The following is a 20261-nucleotide window of genomic DNA, read 5'->3' as shown; positions in this document are numbered from 1 at the left end:
CCAAACAAGAGGTATGGCTTTCTCCGTTAAGATTGATCAGTACCAGACACAATTCAAGGCCAGAAGGCCACCAAGACTACACCGATAAATGCATCGAGAATGGCCTTTTTGCACCAAATGCAACATCAATTATCATACCGTGGATACTTGTTACAAGATACATGGCTATCCTCCACGGTTTAAGCATCGCGGAAATAACTCAACTAGCCCAAACGTTGTTAGTACGAATCAGATCTCAGGGACATACAATTCTTCTGCTCATCATTCTACCGATGACATTGATTCTTCACCAAATGTGTTCCAAAGCTTTAGCAAAGACCAAATGGAACAACTAAGGATGATGTTCACTCAACATTTCTCATCCTTTGAACAACTAAGAAGCAGGCCACTATCTCATGATCATCCATTGAAACAGAATATCGGGCCTTGGCTAGCACTACAAGCAGAGTCGTGTGGCTCACACAACTACTTCAAGACTTTAATATTTCAACTCCTACACCAGCTACCGTGTTACAAGATACATGGCTATCCTCCACGGTTTAAGCATCGCGGAAATAACTCAACTAGCCCAAACGTTGTTAGTACGAATCAGATCTCAGGGACATACAATTCTTCTGCTCATCATTCTACCGATGTGGGGGCCCGTGCTCCTGATTAATATTTAATTACCAAACAGCAGGATTTATTAATGTAAACAGCGAAAGCGATTAAAAATTTTCCATTTTGGGCCTACAGAAATTTCGGCATGACCTATTCGTAAATAGGACATCCCAAAATTATCAAAACATCACAAACAACATTTATATACTCGAAATAAAGTCACAACATCAATCCACAAACCTATAGCCGCACTGGCCAGGACTAAACACATGCAGAGCCGGCAAGGCTCGATCACACAACTATCAATTCAAAACATCGTAAAACAACAGTACAGCTACACGAGGTATCTCCCCGGTAAATGTATGACTCCATATAATATACATATATATCTGGGAACTCTCAACCCTGACTCGACGACTGGGCACCTCTACCTGACGCTCCACCAGACGCGTCAAATCCTCCTGGATAACCTGCTATGGCATCAAAAACAACCACAGCATAAAAAGAAACGAGGGGTCAGGCCCCAGTACGACGAACCAGTAAAATTATGACAATTATAACTGACGTGAAATAAAATCAAGTAACATGTCATAATATGCAATGCAATGCGTGTCGGTAACAATGAAATAACGGATACCAAAACGGAGTCCAATAAAACGCATCAGCAACAGAAACAGTGGCCACCCGTGCCAGGACTGCAGCAACGTAATAGCATGCCGCCGCTCATCCATGCACGTAGCATCGAGGGTCCGGTAGCGACCCGGTCAGTCCTCGAGCAGTCATCAGGAGAGTGCTAATCCTATCACTCGTTCCATCGATAAGATGTCATGAGTGATCTATCCTATCACGCGCTCCATAGATGACGCAACAGCTCAACATATCAATAATAATAGCAATCAACGGAGTCAAGGCTCGAAATGCTATGCCATAACATAAATGCATGAATGCAATCACGTTATTCACAGAAACATATAAAGCACGCCACAACTCATTACAAAATACTTAACGTCATTCCACATCATTATAGACGTCATAAGGAAATGGTTCATGCGTACCTCAAGCGATGTTTAATTTACCACAAAATATCTTAATTATTTCCTGAAAACTCCAATCCTGTGGCAAATAATACATTTCATATCAAGTCCAATTTATTTTTCCAATATTCACTAATTTAGCCTAAAATTCCAAAAATTCATAATTTAGGCTTTAATATTTCTAAAATTAATATACGACAATTCTAGAGCATCTAAACACCTAATTATTGAACACTAAAATTCAATAACCCAAGTTTAATATGCTGAATTTTCGAAATTTAATCCCAACAAATTTCGAAAATTTGATAGATACCTCTACCCGTCTCCGATATAGCACCTACAATCAATAATATAACAATTATTAATATTGGTACCAAAGTTAATCCAAAAATGGAACAACCCATAAACAATTTATGAAATCATAAGTTATACCGCAATATGTATACCAAAACGAAGCTTATGACCCAGAGAACAAAAGCCCTCAATCGATTTCCGACCTCCGGCGAAGTACGGCGTCGATTCAGCGGAGAAAGGGGCGGCGGATTTTCGAAAAATGTCGAGAAACACTTCAATATGGGTATCACAACGTAGCTCTCGTCGAGAGCTTTCCAATCATGTATTTACTTGAATTTTTCCGGCAACTGGAGACAGAGATATGATCGATCGAAGCGAACGAGAATTGTAAAAAAATGAAGAACAGAAGCTACGGGCGAGGAGAGAGAAATCGGTGCTGAGGGTGATTATCTTTTCTTTTTCTTTTTCTTTTTTTAAATTATATTAGTATTTAACTTCATGGGCTGGGCCTTAAAACGTTTGGGGCTCTTACAACCGATGACATTGATTCTTCACCAAATGTGTTCCAAAGCTTTAGCAAAGACCAAATGGAACAACTAAGGATGATGTTCACTCAACATTTCTCATCCTTTGAACAACTAAGAAGCAGTCCACTATCTCATGATCATCCACTGAAACAGAATATCGGGCCTTGGCTAGCACTACAAGCAGAGTCGTGTGGCTCACACAACTACTTAAGACTTTAATATTTCAACTCCTACACCAGCTACCGTGTTTTGCGACAGCCAATCCACAATCCATGTCGTCAACAATCCAGTATTTCATGAGCAGACAAAACACATCGAGATCGAGTGTCATTTCGTTGGAGGAAAGATTGCGGATGGTTCCACCAAGCTGCTCCCTGTTCGTTCCAACTTGCAGCTTGCGGACATGTTCACCAAACATGTACCATCTACTACCTTGACAACATTATCATCCAAGATGTCTATCAAGAATGTTTATAGTACATCTTGAGGAGGGATATTATATATACTCAACTAAAATACAATCAAACAATTAGTCGGTTAAATAACAGTTAGTTAGCAGTAGGTGATAGTTAGCTTGATAATTAGTTTGAACAATATAAAATATAAAGAAGACTTACTCAGTTAAGATACATAAGAAAGAAGGAGAATTTTCCATTAATTTCCGTCTTTGAACTCCTACGCAATAGAGTATTTCCTAAACTTTTGTACTATATAATCACATTGAATGAAAGAAAAGGGTTTTTTTAGCCTAAACTGTGGGTACCTAAAGATTATTGAGCTCGAATCAGTCCATAATCAATATATATTTTCCCTTCACGAAAATACGAAATCATTGTATAATTAAATAGAAAAATTAAAAGGAGGAACCGGGTTTGTAACCCCGGCCGATATTATATAAAAAAACCGAATGGTCCGTCTGTCAGGGTCCTACCCCCGTCTCTCTATCTCACCTCTTCGTCTCTCTCTTTCAAATCTCTCTCCTCTCTCCAAAAAAATTAAAGTGTTTTTGCCTTAACGAGTGAGCCTCTCTCTCTCCTCTCTCTCTCTCTCTTTTTATATTGGATCGGATTTGATTAGATGCAAAATATATCACAAGGGCTATACTCTGTTACCTCCATCTACAGAGCTGAATGTTTTTTTTAATGTGTATTTCTGATTTTTCTGTTTTGTTTTGTTTCTTTTCGTTTTTATTTCAGATCCCTTTTGTCTGATTTCTTAGAATCGACTCAAGATGCCCAAAGATTGAAGCTTTTTGTTGAGGATCCTTGTTTTCATGGATATTTGTGGATTTTAATTAGATTATTTTTTAGGTTTTCGATGTCGAGATTTGTTTGATATTTCGTTGATTTTGGTGTCTCTCGTTTGGGTTTTGAATGAAGACTCTTCCCATCTATTCGCTGTGGTTTCGAAATTGTCCGGATCTTGAATCTTGGTGGTGTTTTGGATTTCGAAATTGTGGGTTTTTCTCGGTGGGGGGTAATCATGAATTTCGATCGGTGTTGGATTCACTTGGATTGTGCATGATTGTTATTCAACAATTGATTTTTTGCGTTATAATTGGAATTGTTCGGAGCTTAATTTATGTATTTCACTGATTTTAATGTTAGTTCTCAATGCATTGTTCCCTTCAGATTTAAGTATGATTTTTTCTAGGAAAATGTAGATTAAAAATCCTGAGTCGTTTCTAAGATAATAACCGGCTAAATGTATGTCGTTTGCCAATACATCGTTTGAACAATTTGCTGTCTTGAACTACATAAGGACTGATATTGGTTCATTAGCTGAATGTTTATGCTTCATGGATTTCTTGAGTTTTCTGGTTATCATATCGATGGTATTTTGTGCCGAGAATGCAATGTTGAATGGCTTTATGTGAGGACTTAATGCATGAGGTGTTATTTGATTTGATTCTGTAGTTGTAATGGATGAAGACAGCTTGAGAAATTGGGGTTATTATGAACCTTCCTTTAAAGGGCATCTTGGTCTCCAGCTCATGTCTTCTATGGTGGATCGGCATACGAAACCTTTCCTGTCAGGACATGATAACCCTTTAATGGTTTCCCCTAATGGCACCTACCATCCCCGGGATCGTGTCCCTGCAGAACTTCCTGCCACGCACATGGACTATGTTCGAGATAGTTGGATAAACCATCGGGAGAAATTTTTGCAAATGTTCCCGACAAACACTTTCAGCCCGGTTCTTGCTGAAACTTCTGGGACTCATCACGCCATGCCAGCAGCCCACCAACCTGATCCAACAAAAGATACCGAGTCGAACACGGAAGAGCCAAATGTCAAGAAGGGACATGTTCCTGCTAAAAAGAGAGGAGCTCCTGCGGCCCCAAAGACTTTGAAATCAAAGAAGCCAAGAAAAGGTCCTGTGCCGAAGGAAAATGGTAAATCCTCAGTTCATCGTGCAAAAACTTTGAAGAAGAACGTAGATGTTGTGATAAATGGAGTTGATTTCGACATTTCTGGTATACCGATTCCTGTTTGCTCTTGTACGGGTACTCCCCAGCAGTGCTATCGCTGGGGGTTTGGGGGTTGGCAGTCAGCTTGTTGCACGATGACTATATCCATGTATCCGTTGCCTATGAGCACCAAAAGGCGAGGAGCAAGAATTGCAGGGCGAAAGATGAGTCAGGGTGCTTTCAAAAAAGTCTTGGAAAAACTTGCATCCGAAGGCTATGATTTCGCTAACTCAATTGACCTGAGGACTTACTGGGCAAAACACGGTACCAACAAGTTCGTAACAATCAGATAGACTTATTTTCTGTTAGCCTCGACTGGATTGACACCACATCACTTATGTTTTCACTGTACATATTCAGTGACCTTTGGCAGAGGTTTGCTCCGTTCTTCAAGTTCTTGAATTTTCGAATACATGCTTTGTGTTTAAAACCTAGACATTTGGGCCTCGTAAAGCTGTTAATGAGGTTCTCGTTTACATTTGTTTCATTGGCTAGCAACATTTTCTGGCCACTGAGAGTAGGATTATGAAATCTTTCTTCTCTTCTAATTAATGGACAAATTTTGAGAAAACATTTTACTATCTTTTGCTTGCTAATGTTTCGTGACCGTGTTTATTGCGAGTTTGAATACGTTCTCTATTTAAAGTTTGAACATGTATATAAAAAATTGTTTCACATTAATGAACTACAGTCAATAATGATGACGGGAAACTTCCCTCGAAGGATGCTTCTATTACCTTTTTTTCTCGCTCGTGCAATGTTGTTATTTCCTCCTGCAACTGCAGAAGAAGTTTCTGCAGCTGAGCGTTTATTGTTGGGTGTAATAATTGTCTCTGCATGGTAAAACGATCAAACAGTGGTGCTTGAGCTGTTGTGCGGTTTAAAAGATTTGAGTTGCACCACTACTATTAGCTATAACATTTGGTAAAAAAGTAAGCGCTCGTCCTGCATTTATTTTGTCTATAAAAATGCACGAGTGGAAACTTAAAGTTTCTTCTCACAATATGTTGATTGTAAGAATGTTCACAGCAACTTCTTAAAGGACCAACATCAAACAAAGAGGAGTATTTCAGCTTTCTAGATGAACAGAGTATGATATATTTTCCAATATTAAAGGAGAGAACGAGAGATTTGGATTTTCAACTTTTTTCCAACCAAATTTTGTCTAAATATCAATAATATAATACAGATAGTATTTATTTTATTTGATTTTCTGATTCGTGAGTAACCAAGTTTAAATGACTAATAATACTTAGCTAAGCTAGTGATTGTATTTGTCGGTCTCGGATATTTCAAATAAAATAAGACAAATACATTGGTTTGACAGTGAAATAGAAAAAAACTATGGGCAACTAAATGATGATCATGATATTTTCCTAATCTAAAAAGGGAACAGCCGATGGTAGAAATTTCTTGTAGTCAACTAAAACTGTCATACAATGTTGTGGTTTATTTTTTATTTTTTTTAATGAATATTCATTAAAAACGGGTAAAAAATTTAAAATACAAATACATTGGACATTCTCAGGAGAGAAACATCATTCAAATACTACAACGTACCTCAACTTACAGTACAGAAATCACGAAATCATAGATGAAATAAAACAACAGTAACTTCTCAGGAATATAACAATAAGTATGGATCTTGATCTTCATAAAAATGTCTTCGCAAATTCCATACATGATAGACCGTGGTTGATAATGCAGTGATTCTCATCCTTGCACAGTTTATAATACTTCCGCAAGAAGCTCAACTTTTTATTTTTTTGACAAACATAAGCAATCAACTTTGATCAAATGAAAATTTTCCTCGTAAATTTCGTCACCCCAATGCATGTCAAAGGGAAAACCCGTTGATTTTGGCTTATTTTGGGATGATCGGCCAGCCCTTTTTTATGGATAGGCTAACGAACCTTTAAGAATTTCACTCACAAGTTGATCGACCAAATCAAAGACTATGGTTGGAATACTTCTTAGAGCTAAGATTATTAACGAGATTCCTCCTTTTTTTTTACAATTCTTTGAAGAAAAAAAGATGGAATGTGGTTAGCAGCTAGCGAAAATGATCCTTATTAGTAAAATGTAGAAAAGTCGCCGTCTAGCATTCACCACTCTTCCACGCTTTTCTTGGATGCCATGCCCACCCATCTCTCACTGCAGCTTCTGCAAAAAACAAGAAAGCAAAACGAAAAGTGGGATATTTGTCTCTATTTTCAAACTTAAGCGGTGAAAGTAAAAAAGCTACGCTGTTTCAGAAACATGGTCCCATTAATGATTAAAGAATGGAAATATGAACTTTGGTTTCATTTACCAAAGGAAAAGTACTGTTATATGGAGCCAAGTGATGGGAATCTTTCCTCTCTTTTCACTGTTTGGAGAAATCCCATCATGCCAAATCTATCTTTCGTGAGTATATGAAGCAAAGTGGTGGGAATCTTTCCTCTCTTTTCACTGTTTGGAGAAATCCCATCATGCCAAATCTGTCTTTCCTACCCACGATATATACGGCCCCTTCATTTCATTTTTTGGCTTAATACGTAGGCCGGGGACCAAAAACAAAACATGGATGCAATGGTAGAGGACACCGCAGATTCTGGTACAGACTTGGGGATACATAAAGAGAAGAGCTACTTCGGGTTATGGCCAATCGAGCATCCGATTGAACCTGATCCGCACCAGGACGGACCAGTGAACTGCCCATTGCCTCACTCTTCTTTCATCAAAGTGAGCATCTCTTTCTTATTTACATGAACTAACTATATAGATCAAGAATTTAGAATCGTGTATGTTTTATCAATGTCCAATAAAATATTAGATTCGTAGACAAATTTTTCAAGCTAAACAGAGGGATATAAAACAAGAAACTAAAAAAAAAATCATGTTTATATACGATATATGGATGATATTCATTCATCTTTTGTTGAGTTTTCAAAATTAAACGGAAATAATATACAATAATAATTAATAACTTGAGATAATTAGAAAGACGTGTAGAATGAAAATCGATCTAGTCTAATATTATTTAGTTAGGGGTGTTGAAAAACTGAATCAAACTCTAAAATCAAATCAAATCAAATTGCATGATTTGGATTGATTTTCATGCAATAACATTTTCAATTGGTTTTAAAATTGATTAAATTATAAAAATTGGTTTGATTCAAGTTTTGGATAAAAATAAACCAAATCAAATTAATTCAACGTAGATATGTTTTTAATTTTAGTCATATAACTTGTCAAAGTTTGATTTTAATACAATAATTTGAATTTTTTTTGTTTTGGTCTTTTTTCCGAAACCACTAAATCTTTCGAATATGATTTATTTGACACCAATTTTATCATATGTGACACATTTAGGAGAATAAATATCCTATTACTCAAACTAAAATTAATCCATAAAAAAAAGAAAAAAATAAAGCAACATGACCTCAATATTTTAAAACGAGAGGAAAAAAATTCTCGTTTACATTTATTTTTGTTTATGTGTATTTTAATATGCGTGACATGGACTATGTAAGAGAATATCAGTGTCATAGATTTAGTGGTTGCAGAAAAAAAAAATGACCAAAACTATAAATCATATAAGTTATTATATGAAAACCAAACTTTGACAAGATACTGGAGTAAAACTCAAAACAGACCAACTTACATGACTAAAATTACAATATTTTCTAAAAATTAAATTTTGTCAATTCAGCGTGTTTTTAAATCTTGAGTGTATGTATATTAGGAAAAAATGCATTTTTAGTGTGATATGTTTATATTTTTGTGATTTTGGTCATCCATGTCGTTAAATTTCAGTCTTAATCTATTATCTTTCTCTTCTTGACAAATTTATTTCTTTATCCGACATGCCACTAGCGCTGATGTGTATAATATCACATCAACACTCATAATAAAAAAAAGACTAAAATTGTTAAAAACCAGAAAATATATGACTAATACTAAATTTGAATAACAAATCGGACCAAAATCGTGAAGAAAGATACATGAAGAAAACTTACAATTTTCTCCATATTTTATTTGATTTTGAGTTTGTATTATATTATTAGTATGTTTTGTAACAATCTAATTTTATTGATTGTAGATTTTAGCCCAATAATAATAATAATAATAATAATAATAATAATAAACCCAAAGCATCCTAAAAAAGTTGCAAAAATCTCCAACAGGCAAAAAAAAAAAAAAAATCCATATGATATTTTATCACAGCCTTGATAACTCCATATATCCAGCATCCGATTTTAATCAAGTTGCATCTCTGACGGTAAATTGCAGGAGGAAAGAGTTCGTTTGGGAACAAGGCGCAAGAGGCATCACGGCCTTCGTCATGATCAAGACCATGTCAAAACCACTCCTTCATCGAAGGGCCCTCTTCCACCAGAGTGTAATAAAATATATCAAATGCTTCAGCACCAGCGAGTAAACCAAGTTTGAATCTTGAAAGAGCAATCACCTTTGTTGGCACATCAGAGGCTAGGCCTATGGTACCACAATTTCTTGCGTGTTATCTTCTAGATGTATCAGTCTCTGCTAAATCCGAAACATTTCTGCAGAATGGAATCATAAAAGATTAACCATGAAAAGGAAAACGCATTGTTTGCTTTTTGTTCATCAACTTTGGCGCTTTTTGCGATACCAAGGTGCAAACATATTGGCTAGTGATATCAAGCTATACACAAATTGCTTGAGTTCTAACAATTTCGTAATTTGAATTCAAGTTCGAGTTTAATACAATAATATGGGTACAAGTGTACTTGTTAAACAAGCTCATGAGCTGGAGTTTCCAAATTAGTTCTGAATAAAGTTTGAGCTTTTCGACTAGTTTGTGGATTCTCACAATCCACGATATGAGCGTTCTATTATAACAAATTCACCAGACACAAGAGCTATAAAACTTACACAACAAATCAAGTCAACAAATAGAGTGGTCTTGGCAGAAATATATACAAAACAAATGTAAACTAGAAAGGAAATAGAGTGAGTCAAACGGTAAGAACTTCCAGTTTGAAAACAGCATATGCACTTGTCTATCTCTACCAAGGTGTACAAAACACTAGGATGCAGCCTCAATCCATCATCGAGTAGCAGGATGTCTAAATGTCAGTTGCCACTGCCTACTGCTAAAACATGTTTGGAAGAAGCTGGTACAGCATAAATCCAGCTATATTCACAACCTTAAGCTGGTCCTTTCAACATAGCATCCCATATTAATCAGAAGATAAGTGTTTCTGTAAAAGTGGGGTGTTAAAAATCTGAATAAATAAAAAGTGGGTATCAGAAAAACTTGCAGCATAAAACTATTTATATAAAACAGAGGAAGTTGAGAAAAACTGAGACCCTTGGATCGAATTTGCTGAAACTTCACAAACCAGAGTATCAGCAGTGTGAGCAAAGTTGAAACAATTCTTTTTTTCTTTTTAACAAATCCTTGACTGGTTCAAAACAGATCGTGTAGCTTATTTGCAATGATAATGTTCAACAGTCTGGATACACAATTCAATCTCTCAAAGCTGCGATCTAAATTCTTATCTTTGAGCAGAAACATCAATCGCAGTGGAGTAGAGGTAGATAAATTATAATAAGGAAAAATGTACCGCTTCAAATCTACTTTTAGCTCTGGGGGGACTCTGGCTCTGAACCGTAAACAGATGAAAAAGACATTGTATCTTCTTTGGGGATTGCCACAAAGTTAAGAGGAGCAGTGGAAAGTCTTCTCATTTCCTTGAAATACCCGTTTTGTCGGCCAAAATAAGAACGTGGAGTTTGGACCTCCGGAGTTGCACAGCCAACAGAGTTCCGACGGGGTGAAGGGGTCACAGATCCATTTCCATATGCTTGGTACCCATTTGTAGTCCTAAAGCTGTTACTTCTTCTAGGACTTGGCTTAGAACCATACATCGCTTCTTTCTCCGCAAGTAGCATATTTTGGAGTTTTTTATGATCCTGAACAGAAAATTTCATATCACAGGGGCACAGGATAATCATTGGTTATTTTTATAACTATATGATGCAACGCAATGTCCATACAATCGGTATATGGTAAGTAACTGTAATATCAGTTGTTATAAAGAACATCTTAGTAAGGAAACATCTAATCGATGCATAAAATATAAACATCAAGAAACTTTACTCAGATCGTTTGAATTTGTTTACCCTGGAACGCTTTTTCTCCTCTTCCTTCTGTATTCTAGTTAGTTTGTAATCCTCCAGTATTGATACTAGATGAACCTGAAGGCAAATGACACAAAAACAAAAGAGCCAATTACTCAATCATAGAGAAGAAATAAAAACTTGAAATTGCAGATGAAAATTTTTGGAAAACCAACCCCATCATAGAGAAACTGTTTATGTTTCTCATCCTCCCATGCCAGCGAATGTCTAATCAGGTTTTCAACCATAGCTGAAAATCATAGCACGTTACCTCCAGACACGTAACCAGCTTGATCAAGAAACAAAAAAGTTCTAGTCTCTAGTGAAGTACCTGGTATTTTACTTATCATAATTCTTGCTCGCTCTGCACGTTTTAGATTTATGTGTGCACCTCTCCCAGCACTGTACCGATTCTCATCCTGATAAATCAAACCATAATTACAAACAAGCACATAAGATATAGGAGAAATATTTTCTTCATCCTATTCTCATCAGACCACACTTTCTATATCAAAACCATTTTTTAGCTTACTCGATTATAATCTTCGAGCCAATTTTCTTCATCACAAGCAAATAGCCATCGGTCAATCTTTTCCATTATTTCTTTGCGAGTTAAAGCTTCTTCTTTGGCATTGCATATTTGGGTTTCAATGTTAGTTAATATTTCACTCGGATCCACCAAACCTGCAAAAAATGTGGATTCCAATCAGTACCTAGCAAATAATCACATACACAGAGTTCTTCTCGAGGACGGTGTTATCTACCTGAGTCTATCAAAGTATTAATTTTATTAGCAGCACTACTTGCATCAGGTTGAATATGAACTTTACGGCAAATATCTTCAAGTTCCGACCTCTTCTTCAGGACAATTTCCTTCAGCCTGCTGGCTTTCAGCTTACTGAGTCTCTCGACCTCTGCCGATGCCTGCCCATGATAACATTACATTTCGCAAACTGTATTCATTTAGAAGGGCAGACTGCAAACCGCAGGGAATGATTTTGTTTAAATACCTGTTCAACTATCTCCATTGTAAGAGCACCTGCTTGCACAATTTCAGATTCTGACAAATTGAGGATCGAAGTAATCTTCAAGAAGTAGACCTTCTCTTCATGTTTTGTGTCCATTAATTTCCAGAGTTCGAAGAGAGATCCAGCTACATCTTTCAGCTGCAGCAGAGCGTAGGTTTCAATGAAAGGGAACACTGGAGATTTATCAGCTATTTAAGTAAATGATACCTTCTGATATCGGAACTTTCTCTCTGTTTTCAACCTTAGGACAGCCTGATCAAGACCCTCTAATGTGCTGTCGCTGATATTTGTGGCATGTTCCAGGCTAGATTCACGCAAACTAGGATGAACGTCGCTTACTGTATTACCAAAATCCAAACCTATTACACTGCTCAAAGTATGGACCTCGTTCACATAATCCATGACTTTTTGAAGGCGTTCAGACTGCAAATCATTTTCGAAATGCAAAAAGTGAGTTGTAGAACATTGAACTCTAATACAATATTAGACTGTAACGTTGCCAAACTCTAGCAATTGAAACCAACTAATTTAAAAATATCTCTCACGGTAGCACAATATTCCATCAGATAAGTCATTCAAACAACTCAGGCTATCAGAACAAAAAAGAACACATGCCAATCAATCTTATACTTCCACAACATCATTTATAGAAGGAAATGCTCAAGTAGGAGTTGTCCAGTCCACCGCACAATCCTCGGTCCAGGGAGTAAAGGGAGAATTCGCTCATGCCTCCAACAATCAAGAATGTCATGAAAAGCCTTATGAGAGGAAAATGATAATATGAAAGAGGAATTGACTAGTTTGGAGAAACTATAAACTATAAAGGAGAAATTATAAACTATACATTTGAACCTAGACTATATAACCAAAGAATATGTCCACCCCAAGTGCAGGTTTGGCATGGTCCACAGACCCCAATATAGCCAAGTTGAATGGTTCTACAGCTATAAGAAATGGGTCGTCATAGTGGATGCAAGACACTAGCATGTGGTAATGCTTAATTTCTCAGGGCAAAGAAGACATCAGTTAGGTGTTGGATTGATGTCCAGTGGCACGTATCTTAGGATTGAGGAACTGATTCTTATTATGCCAGCTCATCCTTTCTCCGATATTTGTTAAAATTCATATCAATGAATCAAGTATAAAACGGGAATGAAAAGGATGATCATGACAAAATGGACTAAGCAATTTCTGGATTGGCACTAGTGCCATTAATCAAGATGGTCCATAAGAGATTCACTTAGATTAATGAGGAATTGTAAATATGTACCATTTCGAATTGACTACAAGTTCCTGATCCATACCTTATCCTTCTGTAAAGCACGGAGACGTGATTGGTATTCCGTGAACTTTCTCAGCGACAAATCTTGTTCTTCCAGGTCCAATGAAGTTGCAGCACTGACAAGATTACCATATCCTGAGATCTCATTCGTGATCTTCTCAATTTGTGCCTTAATATCTGCAAATTGTCTCGTTCTTTCTTCTTTCTTAAGCTTCAGGTCCTCTACAAGTGGAGTAACAGACGCCAGTTGTAATGTCAATGATTTTGATTTGTTCTCTGACTGGACCTGTAGCATTCACAATTAGTGAGTTAATTAACAATACCCCTAGAGAAAAGATTATTGAACTTAACAGGATTAATGATGAAACCGCATTCTATACTCTCTGCTGACCTTTCCCAGCATATCTTTTCAGCAAAGAAGCCAGCACAAACAGATGAAAATTAGATACAATTGTACATTACGTACATCCAAAAGCATATACAAACATTATCCGGCAAATATTTAAATGATCTCCCATCAGATATATGAAAAATACAGAAAGATTGATAAACCTCTCCAGACAATAGTTACACGAACAGTATATGCAGATGAGTATTTTTTTAAGGTTGCCTGTATTTTTTGATTGATGCACAAAAACAAGATGCTACATTTCATAAGTATTCTCTAACCTCGTCCACCAAAATAATAATTGCTATCAAAATGACAAATAACCAGCTACCCATGAATAGCGTGACTCAATAAACACTGATATCCTCTTTGCACATCATTTTTATCAAAAAATTTACACTTTTTTAAGGGATGAATTTTCTCAGCTGAAATATTCTAAATTTCCAAAACTTAATCATGGGACAGCACTAAACTTCCTGTCATTTTGGTTTTGTTATAACTTGTATGTCTCTAGAAGTTTTCTTTTTGCAGGCGGCAGGCCACACAACACATTCAAAAGATGTGAGAAACCTTTCTTCAAAATTGCAACAAAAATACCGCGCATTGATCACTGTGAATCACAAACCTGACATACTAGAGAAGCATGAACAAATCGTGGAACAATTTATGGCCCAAATGAACATTGGGGTCGTGCAACTGAGAGTTATAAGTTTTTTACTACTAAACCAAACTTTTCTCACATAAATTTCTTAACTCTTTACTAACTTATTCTGATTATGGGTCCTAGGGCTGTAAATAAATAGAGTTGGTTCGCGAACTTTTCGAGAAAGTTCGATAAATATTTAATTATTATTCGAATTTATCGAATTCAGCCGAACTCGAACATGTTTGACCTTTTTTCGAGCCGAACTCGAGCCAAAATTATTTTGTTTGATTCACGAGCCTTGATATTTTATTAACATAATATAATAATAATTTATATAAATTTGAAGATTTCGAGCCGAACTCGAAGCAAAATAATCAAAATTTTCCGAGTTTCGAATCGAGCTCGAACTCGAATATAATTAATTCGAGCCAGATTCGAGCCTTAAATTTTTACTGATATTGAGCTTGATTCGGTTCGTTCATACCCCTAATTAGGTCAACATAGAAGCTGAGGAAAAAACATTAAAGATCTAATTCATTATAAAAAATATACAATTGGAGAAGGAAAAGGAGGTTTGTTCTAATTCTAATGACACTTCATTACCGGCGAGTTCATATAAATTTCTCCAAGGGCAGCCATTAGCATTGCAACCTCCGCTTCTCTGGCAGCGATAAAGTGATGAAGGCGAGCCTTTTCATTTGCAGCCTCGTCAACCTTTCTTCGGTAGATTTCTAAGCATTCCCGCTCAAGATCCAATAACATGCGATCTTTATCAGCTTCAGTTTCACCAATTTCAGACCATATTTGCTGCTCATTGATTGAGTAATCTCAGAAAATACCACTTGACATAAGTCCAAAATGCTAAAGCGGTACAATTTAACATATACTGGCTGACGCCCATTTTCTTAAAGAATCATACTTTGTATAAGTAAGTAGAACAAACATAATAAATAAACAGAATTTATTTTTCATTTTTTGCAAGAATCTCACTTGAACTTCAACCACTACAGGGTTAAAGGCAGCATTAGATACACATAACAGAAAGTCAAAGAAAATTCAAAGGTTCATTTTCAATTAGGCTCCGTTGAAGTTGAGTTTAAATAGAAACTTAAAAAAACACACACATACACACACTTGCCAAACAGAACATTCTTAAAATCACCAGAAACGAATTTGTTTACAAAAATCCGAGCCTTATCCAACCAACTTTTTTAAAAAAAGTACGATAAAAAAGTCTCCCATTTTTCGCAAGAACCCGCTAAAATTGGAAAGCCGAAGTACCCAAGCTCCTACATTCCAAAGAAACTGACACAAACAAATATTCCAAATTTTCAAAAGAAGGAACGAAATCATTACGTCGAAGATACAGACTATATAAAGAAAGAAAAGAGACCTGAAGTTCTTTGACTAAAGCATTGCAATTGTTGCTGGTACGGACACAGCTGCAAGTACTCCCAAGCGCTAGCATTATTTCCACTCAATTAATTGACCCTTTCACTCTGTCCGTTTCTATTTTTATTTCCCTTCCGACTCACTGCAGACCAAAAGAGAGGCGAATCCAGTAAAAATTCAAGGCTTTTAAGCATTACACTTCTCAAGAAAACAACACAAAACCTCCACAATTCACAGCCAAAAAAACCAAGAAAATGAGACTCTTTTTTCTTCCTAATTTCTCCACTCGGGTTGTCGAAAAAACTCAGCAACAGCTGCTCTCTTTCCTCAACACAAAAACAATTTTCTTCAACGCAGATAGATAGACAACCACCAACCCTTAATTGACAACAGCTTGCTTTTAAATTTTCTGGGAATCCTTCTTACGTTCTTTTTTAATAAAGAAACAAATGGCCCAAGAAAAATTAGTGTAGTAGAGAGAGAGCCAAAAAATTCTATACGTATAATACAAGAAAAGAGGGGAGCACCAACCCAATTATGCAGCCAACAGCTACCGACTGTTCAGCGGTAAATTTGCCTCTCCAACCAACAGGTTAAAATGGATTAGAGAAAAGGGACGAAAATGTTTAGCGATATCCAATTGAGAGTTTTCTTTCTCGAGGTGGGACTAAAATGGACCCATACAGATGGATCTACGCAGATTCTGCAAACTTGTCCAATTCTTTTTTACTCTCCATTGAAGAAAAGTGATGGGGTCCGAAATTTTATATAATATGATTATATATTAGAGTGTATAAATGAATTTCGAGCGTTTCGAGTATTTATTTTCGAGCAATATTTCAAATAATTCATGAACATTGGTGTCTTGTCGTTGAACCACCAAACTTAAATTCCTACTCTCTAGTTAAAATAAGTGTAATTGTAACTAGAGTCGAATCCACGTGGAACATGAGATGATTTATTTCGAGAAAACATAAATAACATGAGGGTTTGTTGGATAAGAAAAAAATAAAATATTAAAATTAAATTTAGAAAGTCATAACAAATAATAAACCTAAACGAGAATTAAATTATTAAACTTTGATTAAAGGAGATTTTTATTATTCAATTGTGTCACTGTTGATAGTCTAACATATTATGCGGTTACAAGTAATTAACATCATAATTATAGGGATAGCCGCTAAAATCTTTGTGTTTTCCAAATTTAATTGATCAAATCCAACATCCAGTCAAAACTTATCAATAATTAATTGGGCAAGATAGCATTCCATATTAATTAAAAGAGTGGGTCTCATGTGAGACCGTCTCACGGATCTTAATCTGTGAGACGGGTCAACTTACCCATATTCACAATAAAATGTAATACTCTTAGCATAAAAAGTAATATCTTTTCATGGATGACCCAAATAGAGATCCGTCTCACAAATACGACCCATGAGACCGTCTCACACAAGTTTTTGCCTAATTAAAAATAGCATTTTCGTTTTATGAAACAGTTAATCTCAAAATCTAACAACCGAAATATCTGCAATTGATAGATAGAGTTTCGTTGATTTATTTAGATAAAATATGTTATGATAGCATAACATACTTAATCTATCGCTACTCATGTACCAATCATTCATGACAATTATGGATTCATTAATTCATGGATACCAATATAAAATTATATATCGAATTAAATTGTCAGATTAACCAATATATAACTTTCATAGAATTAAATATAAATCAACAAATACTTGAACAAAACACGAATATTAAATTGAAATACAAAAAGCCTAAATGGAAAAAATATCTCTTGAATCAAAAATAAAACTTAGGGTAGAGTTGTGGAGAGAAGATGAAAAATTCTTACGCTTTCTTTTTGTTCTTTACGTTGAAGAGGTAGAGAGAAAAAGAGAGAGGTATCGTCTTCGATTGTGTGCCTCCTTTTTTTGTACGTGTAATGGTTATTGGATCAAGAAGAAAATCCCACCAAGATTAGGTAAAACCTAATGTACACAAAATCATATCAAACATATGATAGAATTTTTATGGAATAAAACTCTATCTTATCTTTATTTCTCCCAATAATAAAAATATCTCTCCAATTATTTTTCACAACTCAAATATCATAATCACGAGTCCAGAATCTGGTAGTATCTTTGCAATTTTCGTACTTCAGATTTATTGTACAAGCAGCTGAAGAATAGTCATAGGTGTGATAATGCCTTGCAGAAAGATCATTTCTGAATTTTTTTACTTCAAGTCTTCCACTATGATCATATCAACGACTTTAATTATGATATAAAATCATCATTTTTAGTCTAGATTTATCGCAAGAGCAGAATCATACAATAAAATCACACAAAAATGTGTCAATTAAGCATGTTGAAAGTGATAACAATGTGAGATACGACAACAAAAATGCAAACTATTATGAGCCTATCAAACATGTTTGATTTTTTTGAGCCGAAATGGAGTTTAAATATGAATCGAATTTGAACCAAAAGTTTTAAAATTTTCGAACTTCGAATCGAGCTTGAACTCGACTATAACTAATTCGAGTCGAATTTGAGCTTTCAAATTTTGGCTCGATTTGATTCGTTTATACCATTGGTTTATGATATTTTAGGGTCGGTTCGATAAATATTTGATTCATATTTGAATTTATCGAACTTGAACATGTTTTTGAGTTTTTTTTCGAAAAAGACTCCAACTAAATTATTTTGTTCGATAATTTGGAAGTCCCTCGTGAGTCTTAATGTTTTATTATTTAATATAATTATATATTAAATATATGAGCATTTCGAGTCTTTCGGAATTTTCGGGCTTTCGAATATTCATTCTTATACCTTAATATCATATTAATAATTCAAATAGTTCGAGAATATGTTTTAACATTTCTTATCAAACTTGAACTTAAAATTTATTTCGAGCCAAATTGGAGTAAAAAAAATTTAAAATTTCAAGATTCAAACCGAGCTCGAACTCAAATATACTTAATTCGAGCCTTACTTTTTTTACTAATATCCAGTTCGATTCGATTTATTTACATTCGTGATTAAATCAAACTCTTCATTCAACTAAAACAAACATAAATAAAACATATCTATTTATCTATCACATCCAAAAAATAAATAAATAAAAAATTAAAATCATGGATGTAAAGCTGGAAATTGTGAAAAGTTAGAGAGGCACATTAGGCATCACCGACCAATTCCTACTCATTTAATAACGATTATATCAAATGAGAGGACACTTATGCCTGATCAATCTCCAATATCAACAAAAGTCCAACTTACATAATTGGCACGCCATAATTTTTTAGACTATACGATTATTATTTATTTATAGTAGTTGATGCGATCCTGGTGAAATGGGTGAGTTGGGTCGGTTGCTCCACCGGATCGAATCAATAATGTTGTTCAGGAAAATGAGCACAATAGATGGATCTGTGAGCTATAGCTTCCACTGTGACCTGCAGACAAGGAGATGAACTCGTGAATGGGCGCCGGAGGGGTGTCCGGCGTGACCACTCCGATGCTTAAGTCAGCAGAGTACTCAAGCAATAAAACCAATGTAGCCAAGTGATGGCTGTGATATTGGTGTGAATGAATCCAATGTAAATGTAAAGAGATAACCTAGTATTTATAGTATGAGGAGTAATGATGACCTCGTTCTCCGTGCTACCTACTAATTATAGTAGGACGGCTGAGCACACCCTATATTCTGACATGTCAACTCATCGGCACGGTGTCAGAGATGGGACAGTCGCCCACATCCTATTCTGCTAGTATACTCGAGTGCGGTGCTCATACCGAGATGGCCCGGGTAGAAAGTTCCCGGGAGATTACAAGAGCCCGGGCCTATGACTGCCCGGAGAGTAGAGCATGTGCCTTCACCTGCCCGGCTCCAGAAGAATCCATCTATAGACTCACTCGGATTTGGGAATCCATTTGATATTCCGGGTCATCCATGACCCGGGCTCTTACAGAGGTATCATCACACATCCCTTAAATAGTCGGGCTAGAGTCATACTCGCTGTCCCGATCAGTCATGCTTGGATTCCCAAAGAGATAATCAATCTTGTTCTATAAAAGCATCGGGGGCTTCATGTTTCCTAGAAATGAGATAAAATGCCGGAGTCTCGTGTCTCATGGACTTGAGATAAGATGTCGGAGTCTCGTGTCTCATGGACTTTAAAATAGATTGTCGGTGCCTCATATCTCCCAGACTTAGGAATGGTCGAGGTGCGGGGCCCCGAGACAGGTTTGAGAACCCTGGGCTTCTAAATAACCAAGATGCGGAGCCTTGGGCCGGGGAGCATGTCTCAGGACTTCGGAATGGTCGAGGTGCGGAGCCCCGAGCCAGGGTACGGATCCCTGGACTTAATAGATAACCAGGGTGCGGAGCCCTGGCCTTCATAAATGGTCGAGGTATGGAGCCCCGAGCCAAGGTACGGATCCC

At 36.2% G+C, this 20261-nt stretch overlaps 2 protein-coding genes and 2 long non-coding RNA genes across 6 annotated transcripts; 2 read left to right on the top strand and 2 right to left on the bottom strand.

Moving 5' to 3' along the window:
• Positions 1–776: 776 nt before the first annotated feature.
• Positions 777–2372, bottom strand: LOC140814074 (uncharacterized). The gene is made up of 4 exons (XR_012114067.1): positions 2067–2372; positions 1948–1971; positions 1656–1713; positions 777–1070 (listed from the first exon to the last, which is right to left on the bottom strand). It is a non-coding gene; the product is annotated as an uncharacterized lncRNA (long non-coding RNA).
• Positions 2373–3384: 1012 nt separating this feature from the next.
• Positions 3385–5513, top strand: LOC140841930 (protein BASIC PENTACYSTEINE1-like). Its single transcript, XM_073209673.1, has 2 exons — positions 3385–3473; positions 4372–5513. Exon 2 carries the CDS (start codon positions 4377–4379, stop codon positions 5217–5219), a length of 843 nt encoding a protein of 280 aa, XP_073065774.1. The 5' UTR covers positions 3385–3473; positions 4372–4376; the 3' UTR covers positions 5220–5513.
• A 1938-nt stretch (positions 5514–7451) lies between these two features.
• LOC140841924 (uncharacterized) lies at positions 7452–9310 on the top strand. Its single transcript, XR_012120278.1, has 2 exons — positions 7452–7650; positions 9202–9310. It is a non-coding gene; the product is annotated as an uncharacterized lncRNA (long non-coding RNA).
• Positions 9311–9337: 27 nt separating this feature from the next.
• Positions 9338–16549, bottom strand: LOC140841904 (65-kDa microtubule-associated protein 6-like). Of its 3 annotated transcripts, XM_073209645.1 has the most exons (13): positions 16344–16549; positions 15814–15954; positions 15024–15227; positions 13409–13672; positions 12312–12527; positions 12087–12242; positions 11841–12000; positions 11609–11760; positions 11408–11495; positions 11253–11326; positions 11080–11154; positions 10521–10869; positions 9814–10154 (listed from the first exon to the last, which is right to left on the bottom strand). In XM_073209645.1, exons 2-12 carry the CDS (start codon positions 15886–15888, stop codon positions 10537–10539), a joined length of 1797 nt encoding a protein of 598 aa, XP_073065746.1. In that variant the 5' UTR covers positions 15889–15954; positions 16344–16549; the 3' UTR covers positions 9814–10154; positions 10521–10536. The 3 variants fall into 3 exon arrangements, with proteins under 3 accessions (XP_073065754.1, XP_073065746.1, XP_073065738.1); XM_073209653.1 differs by lacking the exons at positions 9814–10154; positions 16344–16549 and adding an exon at positions 9338–9473 and having other exon boundaries at positions 15814–16308; XM_073209637.1 differs by lacking the exon at positions 16344–16549 and having other exon boundaries at positions 15814–16307.
• Between the last annotated feature and the right edge of the window lie 3712 nt (positions 16550–20261).

Source organism: Primulina eburnea, chromosome 1 (genome assembly GCF_022965805.1).
Source record: "Primulina eburnea isolate SZY01 chromosome 1, ASM2296580v1, whole genome shotgun sequence".
NCBI lineage: Eukaryota > Viridiplantae > Streptophyta > Magnoliopsida > Lamiales > Gesneriaceae > Primulina > Primulina eburnea.
The sequence above is the reverse complement of the archived record's forward strand: the minus strand, read 5'-3'. Positions and strand labels throughout refer to the sequence as shown.

What these genes read in the sequence shown, in the direction of transcription:
- LOC140841930 (XM_073209673.1), top strand. Translation starts at nt 4,377, where the DNA reads ATGGATGAAGACAGCTTGAGAAATTGGGGTTATTATGAACCTTCCTTT.
- LOC140841904 (XM_073209645.1), bottom strand. Translation starts at nt 15,888, where the DNA reads ATGCTAGCGCTTGGGAGTACTTGCAGCTGTGTCCGTACCAGCAACAAT. An exon ending in GGCTCGAAGATTATAATCGA is followed by an intron (nt 11,496 to 11,608) that starts GTAAGCTAAAAA and finishes TTGATTTATCAG; the next exon opens with GATGAGAATCGGTACAGTGC. An exon ending in AACAGTTTCTCTATGATGGG is followed by an intron (nt 11,155 to 11,252) that starts GTTGGTTTTCCA and finishes ATTTGCCTTCAG; the next exon opens with GTTCATCTAGTATCAATACT.